Genomic DNA, 13,505 nt, shown 5'->3' on the forward strand with positions numbered 1-13,505 from the left:
CTACACGTATGGACCACTGTGGAATACACTGCTGATATAGGTCTGGAAAAAAATTGTCACATGGGTAAAGGATGGTAAAAATTATTTTTACAGGAGCTGACTGCAACATCCTGGGAACAGCGTGTTATCTAACCCTGACTCTCAATGCTTGCATCAGGGACTCAGCTCTGCTCTCTGTGTGGTCCTTTCTAAGAAAATGTCCTGGAGCAACAAAATACGCACCTAACATGCCTTCTACCTCACACACATAGATAGGTGTCTGCTGTGTATAAAGGCATGTTGATTTTCATGAAGATGTCAGAATAACTCCACTTTTCACACGGCTGCTCTCTCCATCTCTTTCTCTCTCGCACACACTGGTCTTTCATGCAAGAAATAGCCACCCGGACCTCATCATCTTCACAACATGTTGCTTGATGACTTTTGGACACGTCTGCATCATTTAACCTTCCAGACTCTTTCTGTCTCACAGTTGATTTCAAATAAGATATTGAATATTTAAAATAAGGGCATGCATACACATTTATGAAGCTGTCATCGAGTTTTATATTTTTTCTGTAGATTTTTTTTTCCTCATAAAGTCGACAAGGAAATATCAGCTATCTCAGCTAATTGAAATATTATGCCCCGACCCTGCTATATGTTCTTTTTCAGCACGCCCCACTGGTTGGAATCGTGCAATCTTGAAAACGGGAAGGGAAATTTGACTTGCTTTATCTGTAATGTGCCATTTTCTGCTCGTTGCACAGATATCAAAACACATCAGTGAACATAATTATAAGTCAGTCCATGAACAGTGTTGCAGCGCAGAGCGTTGGTGCTGAAGCAGCCCAGTGGGCTACCCCTCTTTTGGAGAGAAAGTGTTCCACCTCAGCTGGTCCACCCCCTAACCTGACTCTGTCTACTGAATCTTTCATCATGAAAAGAAAAAGAGGAGAAAACTTGCTCTCTCTCGGGCTGTCTGTCTTTCTCACACGCGCACAGACACACATGCACATGAGTGAACTTGTTGAATCATTCATGGGGTAGAAATTCCATAGGTCTGGCGGTGACCTGCGGTATAGTGAGAACTGCTCTCCCTCTGTTTCTCTTGTTCTCTCTTTCCATATATATCCTGTATCATGCTCACATACACACAAACACACATGTAGACACTGCAGCATTAGAGAGAGAGAGTGATGAGTGGGCTCAAGCTGTTAAATCTTTTATAGGCAGGTGAGAGAATCTTATCTGACACGCTACGTCTGACCTCCTCCCTGTCCTCTACTTTCTCTTTCACTTTCCCTCCCAGTATACCTCCTCCTCTGCCCTTTTATCCCTTTGTGAATAGATTCTTTTATTCCTGCTCTCTCTGCACTTAAAAAAGGGAAGAAAAAAAAAACAATCACTGAATTAATGAATGGATGTCATTTCAAAATAACGCAGTGTGCGCATGTTTGTGTGCTTCAGAACCCAGACATAGTGCTGGTGCACTACCTGAACGTGCCGGCAGTGGATGACAGCGGGAAGCCATGCGGTCCGGTTCTCTGTTCCATCAACACGGACAGGAAAGAGTGGGCCAAGTGGAGCAAAGAGGAGCTCATTGGGCAACTCAAACCTATGTGTGAGTGTCCTTAACTCCTGCACAAACCCTCTCATGTTTCACTCACTCATGTGTTTTATTTTTTGTCAGGGAAAAAGTTACCTAAGAACTTCGGACACACAGAGTCAGAAAATATTTCCAACACATTAATGCAAGTTGTGCAGCTTTTTTTATTGGCAAACACTGACATAACTAATTAAGCTTTACTTATGTTTGTATAGTACCCTTAATGTTATTCGCACCCTTTGAAAGTTTTACATTTTGTCAGATTATGGCTTTAAAACCTGAAAGGATTTTACTGGTATTTCATTGGATAGACCAACACAAAGTAGAAGAAAAAAGATGTGATGCTTTCAACTGCAAATCTTTTGGCATAAATCTCTCCCAGCTTTGCACAGACTAAAGGTATCACACATTCTCCTATGCTAAATGGTTTTAAGCCCAGTCAGAGTAAATGGAGCGAGTCTATGAACATCAGTTTGCCACACAAATGCTTGGTTGGATATACTGAATGTATGGATGTTGACTTGGCTATTCTAACACATACATTTAAATGATAATCATATTAGTAGAACAACTCTATAGGGGTTTGGTTGTATATTCAGTCTTTTTTTCTGTTGTCCAATAGATTTTCTTCCAGTATTGCCAGCTGCTCAGCTTCACCCATCTTTCCATCAGTATTAACCAGCTTCCCCTTTCCTGCTGAAGCACAGCCTGTATATAATGTAGGATACATCCAGTATGAATGCCAAACTTTTGAGTTTTCCGTTTATTAAATAAACAACAGCAAAAAATCTAAACAGTTTATTTTCTTTTTTCATTTGAACTGGCTTGTGTTGGTTTATCAGATGAAAGCCCAACAAGAAAAATTACACTGAAATGTGCGTTTTTAAGTTCTCAATACTCAATGAGATTTTAAACACATTTTTGGAACATTTTTCTCTCTCTTTTTTTTTATAAAGCCAGCTGATTCTGCACATCATCCATTTCAAGGACCTTAAACAATCCATCAGTTTAAGAAGAAGTGTTTTTTTTTTTTCCAAGCAATATTTACCAAACTAGAATGCTTGGATTATTTAGTGAGTTATGGAGAAGGAATTAACTATATATAATTATACAAATTTCATACACATCTTTGTAATTAATATGCTCTCAGAGATTAAAATACCCAAACTTTATGACTCAATGAAGCTGTTAATTTAGCTCATAGAATATGAAAATCTCCATGGCAGCTTATTAAAACAGTTGCTTGGATATAATATGAAATTCAATTTTGTGATAAACAATATAGTTACTTAGTTGGGTCACATAGCCTGCTCCACACACCATACTGCTTTGCAGACTGCATTAATAGTTATTTCTGTACTTTGATTGGTATACTAATCTATTGTTTTGTAGAGCGTAGGGCAGATTGGATGGGTAGTGTAAAACTGACTTGGTTAAAATTTGTCATTTTTGTTTTATTTTAAATTGGTTTTGATAAGATATTACTAAAAAATACTTCTTTGTCCACAAAAATATACATAAAAAAATACTAATTTAATCTGAGTTCTTTTAATCCGGATTTTCCTAATCAACACTTTAATTTTCTAGTTATTTATTGAATATTTCTTAGACCATTTATTGTTTTACACAGGGTTTTCAGTCTTTTTTAGATTTTGAGACAGCTCAGCTCCTCTAGTTTACAATGGTCTTTTCATTTTGTTCCATTTGTAATTTTTCCTCAAATAAAAGGTACACACCAATGGTACACAGTGTGAAGTTGTGTTGATAATTACATCATTCAGCTGTGCATAATAGTACACCTGGCCCCATTACTTAATTAGATTAATCAATTATCTTACTGGCAGGAAATTATTAGCCAGTATTTTACTTATGATTTAAATAATTTTGAATGCGAAAACATCTCTAACCTCAAAGGTTGTTAGTTTCCTAATGCTTTTGTCAGTTTAGCCTAGTGTTTATTAAATGCATTAGATTGATGCATAATTAATAAAAGCTACATTTCCCACATATGTGTAACTCAGCTAGGTTTTTAACAGATGAAGCAAGCTGCTACCATCTGCACTGATCAGAGTCATGCTGCCACCTAGAGGCAGATAGAAACTGCAGCTATGACACTGAGAGATTTATTGGAGAAAGGCAAACATGCCTGAAATATCCAGCATTTAATATTCATGAAGCAGCGTGAAGGAATAGATCATTTCAGCCATCGTTGCGGCACACACATACACACCATTATTTAATCCTGTTCACCCTGTTGATGTGGTTTGAAAGGGTAGTTAAGATTCGCCCAAAGCTGTGTGGCTTGTTAACATGAGTACTACTTCATTTCTCACCTTCACATGTGGGAATCATTCTCAGAGCCTTCTGCTTTTTTTTTTTGGCAGCCCATGGCACTTGATCCAGTATCTCTATCCTGTTTTGTTAGGGAGGAAACGGTTTTAATGCTGCAGTTAAAACCTATAAATGCTGAAAATGCAAACTGAAGATCTATTTTTCATATTAGATCATTTACTTCCTGAAAAATTGTAAATGTTTTGCAAAACTCAACTGTTTGTCAGTTGTCTCAGAGTTCTTGCATAATCGATGCAGTATATATTCTGAACGCTGGGTGGTGCTGTTTCATCTTCTCTAATGAATCCAGCATTTCTTCTTTTAAATACAGTACAGCTTTTTTTTTTCCTGAAATATAATTGTGAAGTAGAGGGAAAATGATCCTAGTAGTTTTTTTGCGAATAAAAAAACAAAAAAATGTGGCAACTCAGCCCCCCTGAGTTGACACTTCAGTAGCACAACCATTCACTTCCATTACAGCCACAAGTTTTTTTATTTGTGTGCACAAAACTTACAAACCACACATCTAGAAACTTAAACCTTTTGCCCATTCCTCTTTGCAAAATGACCCAGACAGACTGGATGAAGAGCTTGTAAAGTTTTATCTCTGGTCCTGACCTGCTTGAAGGTCAATCTTGAGTCTTTTTCTTAACACTGTTACAGGTTTTCATCTAGATCTGCCGTGTTTAATCACAAGCAATCCTTACTTTCCTCGTTTCTCATGGTACTTTACCTCACAGTTATGCTCTGTTTAATTTTGCTTTCTCACATATAAAATGCTTAAAATATATTTGTATATATTTTGTAACATACAAAAATGTAACCATGAAAAGTAAAGAATGTACAAAAAATTAAGTAAAAGATTATATCGTTGGGCATATTTCTGATATTTTTTCTGTTTTTCTGTCTTTTCTGTTAGGTGCTGGAAGCAGCCTGCATCAGAAATGTTCCAGTGTCAAGCAGCGCATCATCTCATCCAAGCAGGAGTCAGGAACAGGAGGGGGGACAGCAGTAGGAACCAGCGTAGCGGCAGGCCAGAGAGCCGAGGAAGCAGATGGCACAGAGGTCCAGAACAGTGATGTATCTGAGGGTCAGACCGAGCCTAACCCTGGTGGGGGGAGGAGCCGGGCAGGTGGAGCAGAGAGGAGGAATGGCAGGATAACCAAACCTTCCCTACTCCCACAGAGCAGCATGGAGGTGTCTTCTTCCACCTCCACCAATCAGGTGGAGGTTCCCGACACGACCCAAAGCTCGCCACTGTCTATTGCAAGCGACATGGCTGACAGCCCGGCTCTTGCCATCGGAACCAGCTTGTCACAGAGTACCGCTGTGTTTATGTCTGAGGTCACCACTCTGACCGGGGATTCTGTTTACTCAGCCGGCCACACCCATCTGTTGGCTTCTACCCATGAGAGCGCCACCACTGGTATCCTGTTGGCTGTTGCCCCTGACAACCAAAGGTTTGCATCGTTCAGTGGAGGGTTAGGGGAGGGAGGAGAGTTGGTCCTGTCCAGTTCTTTAGACTCTGGTGTTGGAGTCAGCCTTCCTGAGACTACCATGACCTTTGACCCTGACTGCTTCCTCAACAACCCCAAGCAGGGCCAAACGTACGGAGGAGGCGGGGGGAAGACCGAGGGCTGCAACGGCGATGATGGGGGGCTCCACTGCTCCACTAACGGCTTTGTTTATAACCCGGCACTTGTCAACAACATCAAGACGGAAGCTGCGCCGCTGGAGCAGCCACTCTCATCCCAGAGCAGCTACGTTGGAGAGGGAACTGGCCTCAGCCCCAGCACCACCCTGGAGCAGATGGACTTCAGTGCCGTCATGTCGTCGGCCTGCGTCTCCAGTCTTAGCCAGCCTTCGCACCACCCTTCTCCCGGCCTCTTCCTCCAGGCCTCCCCCCAGACAGCCCAGCCATCTCAGCTGCAGGTCAATGGCACCAAGGTAGCCCAGGAATCCAGTGAAACCAGGGCCTACATGGGCCTGCCCCCAGTGGTCACCGATTCTCCTGTCACTAATGGAGAACCCCACACACACCTCCACCAGGCCAGCACAGACCAGCAGGCCCTGTGTGCTAGAAACGGGCAGGCGGCTGTGGGGTCATTTCCCCTGATGACACAGGACGTTGAGCAACCAGGCAGCAGGGCTCATCAGGAGGTGGCCACCTTAGAGAAACCAACTGAAAATGGAGAAGAGTTACTCCTCAAGGCTGGGGATCCTCACGAGGCCTATACGAGCGTCGATGCCAAGCACTACCTGCAGCCCACAGATGACACTGGAGGGGGGGACGAGGGTGGAGGGGGTGGAGGAGGAGCAGAAAATGAAATTATATGTAATGGTGTGAGCATTTCAGGCACCAGTAGCTCAGTGGGGGCCAGTCCTCAGGCTATAGCTATAGGTTCAAACATTGAGGGCGCTCTCTACAACTCCCCCCTTCCTCAGCAAGGAGGGGGGGTATCAGCAGCAACGGCTGGCGCCGGAGCAGCCATCAGTCTGGAAGGATTTGAGGCTTCATTTGGAAGCCAGTTCTCCGATCTTATCAACGATTTCATCTCAGTAGAAGGGTCAGGGGGCGGGGTGGCGGCAGCGGTCTCTGGGGTTCTGATGCCCCAAGAGGGGGCGGCAGGCGAGGAGCACGGCACAGCAGCCGGTCACCTGCAAGGGTCCGAGGTGGAGCAGGGGGCGCTGGCACTGCTCCAGGAGACGGGCAGGCTTTTCGGTGTGACGGACTACTCCCCAGAGTGGTCTTATCCAGAGGTTAGTAAACCCAACTTGTAATCATTATTTACTCATCACTGCTCCCCGCAGGAAAAGTAGTCCCTGCTCAACATGATTGATGGCAGCTTTTACTGACGTTAACTGTTGCAATCACGCTTAGCACGGTTTGAACCGACAGCTTGGATACAGTATGTGGTCATTAAGGAGGCCGAATATTTCAGACTCAGCTGATTGAGTTTTAATGAAATTTCAATTTTTCCCAGATTCCCCTGGGTGGCCTCATTAATTTACGCTTGTACCACTTCTAATAACTCAGACAGCAGCTCTGTCATTAAATTATGATCAAAGTTGAGGAAAAACCCTTCATCTTTGTGCCACTATTTTAAAAAAAACATGCGAATAACTGAAATAACTAGCAACAATTATTAAGTTAAGAATATATTTATCTGCATTTTCAATCTTTTTCTTTTCTTTTTTTTTTAATGAGGAGTTTTTAAAATAAAGAGCATTCACATTGTAAATGTACTGTACCTTGCAAAAGTATTCACACTCCTGGTGCTTTTCATAATTTTGTCTCAAACATTAAGTGTCAAAATCTGCAAGTTAGTTTTGGTTTTTATTTTTGTTTTGTTTTTTACTCTTGAGTCTTCCTCAGTATATTTAGTTGGTTTGGTTTTTACTTTTTCTCATCACATTTTCTAAATTTTTTGTTTCTCATTCAATCATTTCTCCCTCTGTCACAACTTTCTGTTAATTGGCTGAAACTAGGCACCTGTATCTCCTCAATTATTATATTTTTCTCACCTATCTTGATCCCCATTTCAGCTTGCAGTTATTTGCCAGTATTCACTAGGTCCTTGGTCAATTAGGTCATATGAACTGATTTCTGTTCCATTATTGTTTCAAATCAATAAATAGAAAAAACCCCCAAAAAAACAAAAACAAAAAGCACAGCTTGTCAACTGAAATAAAGAAAAAAATAATTAAATCCAGATATGAAACCTAGAAAAACACCTTAATCAAAAAAGAGTCTTGAGAATAAATTAGCTGTTTTATCAGATTTAATTTCTTCCATTTTTGTCATATTTTATTTTCTCTAATTGTATTTTTTTTCAAGGATTTATATCTTCAAATCCTTATTTTTTAGAGAGAGTTATATGAATTGCAATTGTTTTTTTAAGTTGCATTTTACAGATTTCATTCTCTTCCCTTCTAGGGGTGAAGTGAGGTCTGCATGGAAGTTAGTCACATTTCTACTGGCCAAAAGGGAGTGTTTGTGTTGGGCATGAAGAGAATATGTTCTATGAAATGCAATTTGAAAAGAATGCAATTCTTGAAAACTATCTAAAAGAATGTTTATATAACAACTGTTAAAAAAGAAAAAGTAATGCTTGAAAAAATAAATATTTAAAAAAATTTGCTTCCAAAAAAATTGAACAAAATTACCTATATAGGTTTATCCACTATCTTTCTTTGCCTGGTTTGCTGCTCAGATGCCTCTAACACCTCCTTAGAGCCTTAAAACATACCAAGTGTTTACCAAGAGTCAGTCTGCTCTTCGATCCAGAACAACAGACCTTGACATAAAGCTGATTGGGATGTATTTTATTCAAACTGTATTTCTCTTAGGCAGCATCATGGTGTTGAAATGCTTGTAATCTATCAAAATGTTGATCAGGTTGGATAAATAGTTGGATGCAGCTAAAGACAGGAGAAGAAGAAGAACAGTTTTGGGCAGAAGTTGGTTCATAAGCAGAACAAGGCTTCATCAGAGCATTATCATGTGTTAGAATCATCCAGTCAAAGTCTAGACTGGCCAGCTAGCAAACAGAATTGAATCGGTTGTTCAGAGACCCAGTTTTACTGAGCTGGATCTATTTGGAAAGAAGGCTAAAAGTATTAGAATCTAGAAGGCGAGCTGATGGAGATCTACCCCTGAAAATCTGCAGCTAGCAGGTCCATCAACAACAAACACAGCCACAGATTTAAATAACATTCTGTGGTTGTTTAAAAATTGGAGTTGAGCCTTTGTCACTTTCATTGATTCATTCCTTCATTTCTCTCTCTTTAATTTTGATTAAAATAATCTTGCTTCCATTGCCTCCTTCACTGTAGGTCAAAGCAACACCTTCTCCCTGATTGGGAGATTATCGTTTATTTAAAAATGTCCTGTTTTCAACCTCTGCGAATTTCGCTCCAAATACTGCGCAGGTGCTTGTTGATCCAGATTTGCTGAATTAGCCAAGAATGCACCATCTTTGTCACATTGAATCGAAATCTTTGCCTCTTTCTGTAGAGTGCTCCAGAGCCACCCTCTACACATAAATAACATGAAGATCCTTCGCTCCAGCTGCGAAATTCATATTTGGTGTGAACATGAATGACAGAATGAAGATCACTAAGAACACATAGATACTATTTCCCAAGAGTAGCTCCTTCCTCAATGCACAATAACGTTCTAATCTTAGTTTAGCTATAAATATTTTGTTATTTATATTTTCTGCCCTAAACATTGCTTTGCTGCTCGTATGCCACAGGACTGATGGCAGAGAACATCTTTTAAATCCTCAGACAAACTGTTTTCCATTATAATTACAGTCTAGATTCATAAAAGAAAATAAGCAACCTTATAAATTTTGGTCCCTGTTCTACCTGCTAAGTCATAGTCACCTTCCTATCGTTAAGCCAGCTCTACACAAGTGTATTTACCTTTAATCTGAGTAGGTAAATGTGATGATTTGCCAATGGAATGAGTATTTTTACTCTTAAAATGAGATATTTAGATACAATGCACTTGAAACTAGACAAGGCAATTGTGTTTTCTTATTTTAAATGTAAATTGTCTTATTCCATTGGCAAAATGTCTCTTTTACCTCCTTGATCCAAGAGCAAATGCACTTATTTAAGAAAAAAATTACTTATCTGGATTTTGATTTTTCCAGTGCAGAAGAAGTTGGTTTCTTCGCTGTGCCGGAGCTTTTTTCACTCTGAACCTCTCACTTTGGTGGTCTTTAAAATCAGCGAGAACCTGCACTCAGGTTCAATTATTTTAAACCTGAGGACAAGTTAATAGAGGGAGTCAATGATTTCAATTTCATCTCACCCTGTTTTATAGATGTCAGTGTGACAATTAATCGATAGATGGATCCATCTCTCTACTCTACTCCTGTGTTTTTAATATGTGTGCAATGAATTGGAATAAGGTTGTAATTTTATTAAAGTGCAAAGTCACAGTGAAAATTATTTTTATAGGTGTTGGAAGTGAGCTTCCATTGCAAATAAAGTTTTTTTTTTTAAACGAATTAATTTCAGAGATAAATCAGACCTTAAAGGGGAACACTGTTTTTTTTTTTACATTGGGCCCTTGATTTTACGTTATTACATCATGTTCTATTTACCCATATTAGTTTTGTGTCATTTGGAGCTGTTCTGAAGATATTCGGTTTTGTAATCCAAGTAACGTCTTACTTTGGGCAACGACTTGAAGGTACAAACTAAACTGTTCATAATTTATTCTTTATGGTACGCCAGCATTCATAACATGTAGGCGAATCACTGTCCCCCCAGACATCCGCGGTTATATTTTTTATATTTATATTTTTTTTAAACAAAGCGGAGTGTGCATGAAGTCATCCGCGCACCGGACTGGAGTTGTGACAGGCAGACGGGCCACAAGCGGCTATGCTCTACCCCTTATATTCATTCGCTAGCTAATCTGAATCGTTCAATTACATTTCGAGGGCGTGATCATCTTTGGTAGTAGCACTACCAAATCTTCCAGGCATGTGAGTAAAACTAGCAGCAGTTCAGCGGACAGGATGAATGAACGGTAGCCGGCACATGCGGATGACGTCATACACACTCTGCTTTGTTTTTGGTATAATAAAACCGAATATCTTCAGAATAGATCCAAATGACACAAAACTAACATGGGTGAGTAGAACATGATGTAATAACGTAAAATCAAGGGGCCAATGTAAAAAAAAAAAAACGGTGTTTCCCTTTTAGGTTTTGTGATAATCCAACAATTAAAGCTGAAGTCTGTAAGTTTTTAAAAATCATTTTTTGGCATATTGGCTAAAACTGTCCCTATGTCCAGACAGCAGTACATGTGATATGTAACCTGTGAAAAAAACTGCTTCAATTGGTCCCGCATACTGCCTGTATTTCAATCTGGAAAGAATAATTCGGGACGAGTCAAAACAACCAATCACAGCCAGAGGAGCGTCTAACCCACGTTTCAAGTGCTATTCAAAGACTGGACTCTGCATTTAAATTCCTCTCAGTTTTTCTGCAATAATAGCAACATTTCACATATGAAAGTCAACTTAAACTTAATTTATTCTAAGCCAAGCAGAGAAAACATTACAGAAACTAGCTCTGAGGCGCTTTAAAGATAACTGCGCAGTCACAGAATGAGCAAGTAGCCTTGAACATGTTCTAATCTTGAATACACTCCTACATGGGGTGTCCATTTCCTCCTTCAGTAAGCAATGTTTTACTGCACTGGAGATGAGCTGATCAGGTGTGTGGTTAAAAGTGTCTAATCCAGGTTTGCTGTGGATTCTAACCAGCTTGGTTTTGACATTTTTCCATTTTCTCTGGCCTCATCTTATTTAAACTTGAAAGGGATCAAAAAGGATGCTCTAGTTTCTTCCGATTTCACTATTTTGACATTTGCGGCAGATGAAATACAAAAGATTTAATCCATAACATAGCTTAATAGTGTGAGTAGGAGAAAAAACTGTCTATAATTCATTAAGTCAACCTCAGTATTTAAGTTTCAACAACTCTTTTTTTTTTATCATAGAGATAAAGACATTGGCTAAGTTTGAATGCAAACTAAAGAGCTGCATGGTTGGTCTTTTTTTTTTTTCTACAGGGGGGAGTGAAAGTGTTGATCACGGGTCCATGGTTGGAGTCCAGCAGTGAGTACAGCTGTCTCTTTGACCACATCAGCGTCCCTGCTGCCCTCATCCAGCCTGGGGTACTGCGCTGCTATTGCCCAGGTAAAACACTCTCATAAACAGAACTGTCAAAAAGAGAATAAAATATCTAATGTGAGTGGTGTGTTTTTAAAGTGCTTAAAAAAAAAAAAAAAAAAAAAAAAAACAGTAGAAGGTGAAAGGTTAAGTTTTATTTATGGGATAAAAAGGGGCATACAGGCTAAAGTGTTTGCTGGAAACAGATGATATGGATCTGTTTAGGTAAATTTTTAAAGAAGACAGTGCCTAACTTTAGTGAATAGTGTCCTTGATTCTGTCCTTGATTAGATAAACTGTGTTAAACAGGGTATCTGCTGTCTGTCCTTCTTTCCAGCCCATGACACAGGACTGGTCATGCTGCAGGTTGCCATGGGTGGCGAGGTCATCTCTTCTTCTGTGGTGTTTGAATATAAAGCACGTGACCTCCCGGCACTGCCATCTTCTCAGCACGACTGGCTGTCCCTGGATGGTGAGAGGAAATGTTTTAATATTGCAGAGATCAAAGTGTGTGTCCTCATGTCAAAGCCTTTTACCTGAATGAGATAAGTCATCAGTTTTTTATTTGTTTGCTTTAATACATTTTTTTTCTTTCATAAAAATAAAATATAAATATACAAAAACACAGAAGTACTGTAATAAAAACTGCTTTTTAACATGTTGAGGGAGTAATATGGGTGGCAGTTCTGGTTTAAATGTTTACATTTTGCTCAATGGCAGCTGTGTAGAGAAGGATTATGAGGAGTACCTCAGAGCCTTCTTCCTGCAGCAGCCCAGATCTTGGAAAGAGAGTCGGGATCCTTTCAACTCCCCTTACTCTCCACTGCAGGGCCCTCTTATCTACCATATTGCAGCTGGAGCACCATATTGAGATGCCGTATGTCAGCATACACCAAACCACTGCTCTGCTGATGTTCTGAGACTTCTTGCAGGGAGTTGATTTAGTGACTTCAGAAAAACACTAGTTTCTAGTGGCCATGTGTACTTCAGCTATAAGAGACCTCTACCCTGAGAAATGAATTCTGTCCCCTGTCTCTGCTGTAGCTGATAGCTGATACTGGGACAGGTGTGTTTAACCTATGGAAGTTATTTGCATCCTGCAGCAAAGGTTTCATCTGCACAAAGTTTCACTTCCTAACAGGCCAGGACAATTAGTTATGCTCGTGAATACAGTCCTTATTCTGCTTATAAAAGGAATCTCAACATAATAAAAAATAAAAAAACACGTGATTGCATGCAAACTAAATGAAGCTGACTAATGCCATGTTGAATACCAATATCGATACATGTAGAACCTATCAGGTGATTTTTATTTTTTGTTTTGTTTTTTATCCATACTAGGAAATGAACCATGAGAGGTCCTGATTAGTCACGTCCTGCTGCAGCCTTTTCTCTCCCTGATCTGGAGCCAACATGATAAAACGATAGAATAGAAATAAAACAATGTAGACCATTTTTAGCAGCAATAAAATAATTTTTTTGCACCAACAATCTCTTGGATTACAGCAAAAACAACTCAATTAAATGTTTAAAAAAAGAGAGAAAAGAGAATGAATAATTTAGATACTGTAACAAAGTAACAATATAAAACTGCAGTTGCTATGGTGATGGGGAGCAGGGTGTTGTACTTTTTTATGCAGAAATTAAATAAACAAGTATGAGAAGCATACATGTGTAGGGATGCACAGCAGCTTGGTTGGTTATGTGATATTTGAGGGTCTTGCATGTGTTCAGAACATGTACTACTCTGGGAGAATAAGTATTTTTTCAGTCTTATTGTGAGTGCCTGTATGCCATCTCTTTTCAGATTGCAGCAGTTTATTTTTTTATGCATTTCATAAAATATTTCATCCATAGTCAGGCAACACTGGATTATGAAATGT

The 13,505-nt window shown here is 39.6% G+C and overlaps 1 protein-coding gene across 10 annotated transcripts in view; it reads left to right on the plus strand.

Annotated features, from left to right (window-relative positions):
- LOC119791824 (calmodulin-binding transcription activator 1-like) overlaps positions 1-13,505 on the plus strand; it is a 108,998-nt gene that overhangs the window by 71,577 nt on the left and 23,916 nt on the right. For all 10 annotated transcript variants that reach the window (XM_038298155.1, XM_038298158.1, XM_038298150.1 and 7 more), the window contains 4 exons: positions 1,450-1,603; positions 4,839-6,679; positions 11,523-11,649; positions 11,960-12,094. In XM_038298155.1, coding sequence (XP_038154083.1) covers positions 1,450-1,603; positions 4,839-6,679; positions 11,523-11,649; positions 11,960-12,094 — 2,257 coding nt within the window. The remainder of the gene's footprint in view (positions 1-1,449; positions 1,604-4,838; positions 6,680-11,522; positions 11,650-11,959; positions 12,095-13,505) is intronic.

Source organism: Cyprinodon tularosa, unplaced genomic scaffold (assembly GCF_016077235.1).
Source record: "Cyprinodon tularosa strain WSP-4 unplaced genomic scaffold, ASM1607723v1 ctg40, whole genome shotgun sequence".
NCBI classification, from domain to species: domain Eukaryota; kingdom Metazoa; phylum Chordata; class Actinopteri; order Cyprinodontiformes; family Cyprinodontidae; genus Cyprinodon; species Cyprinodon tularosa.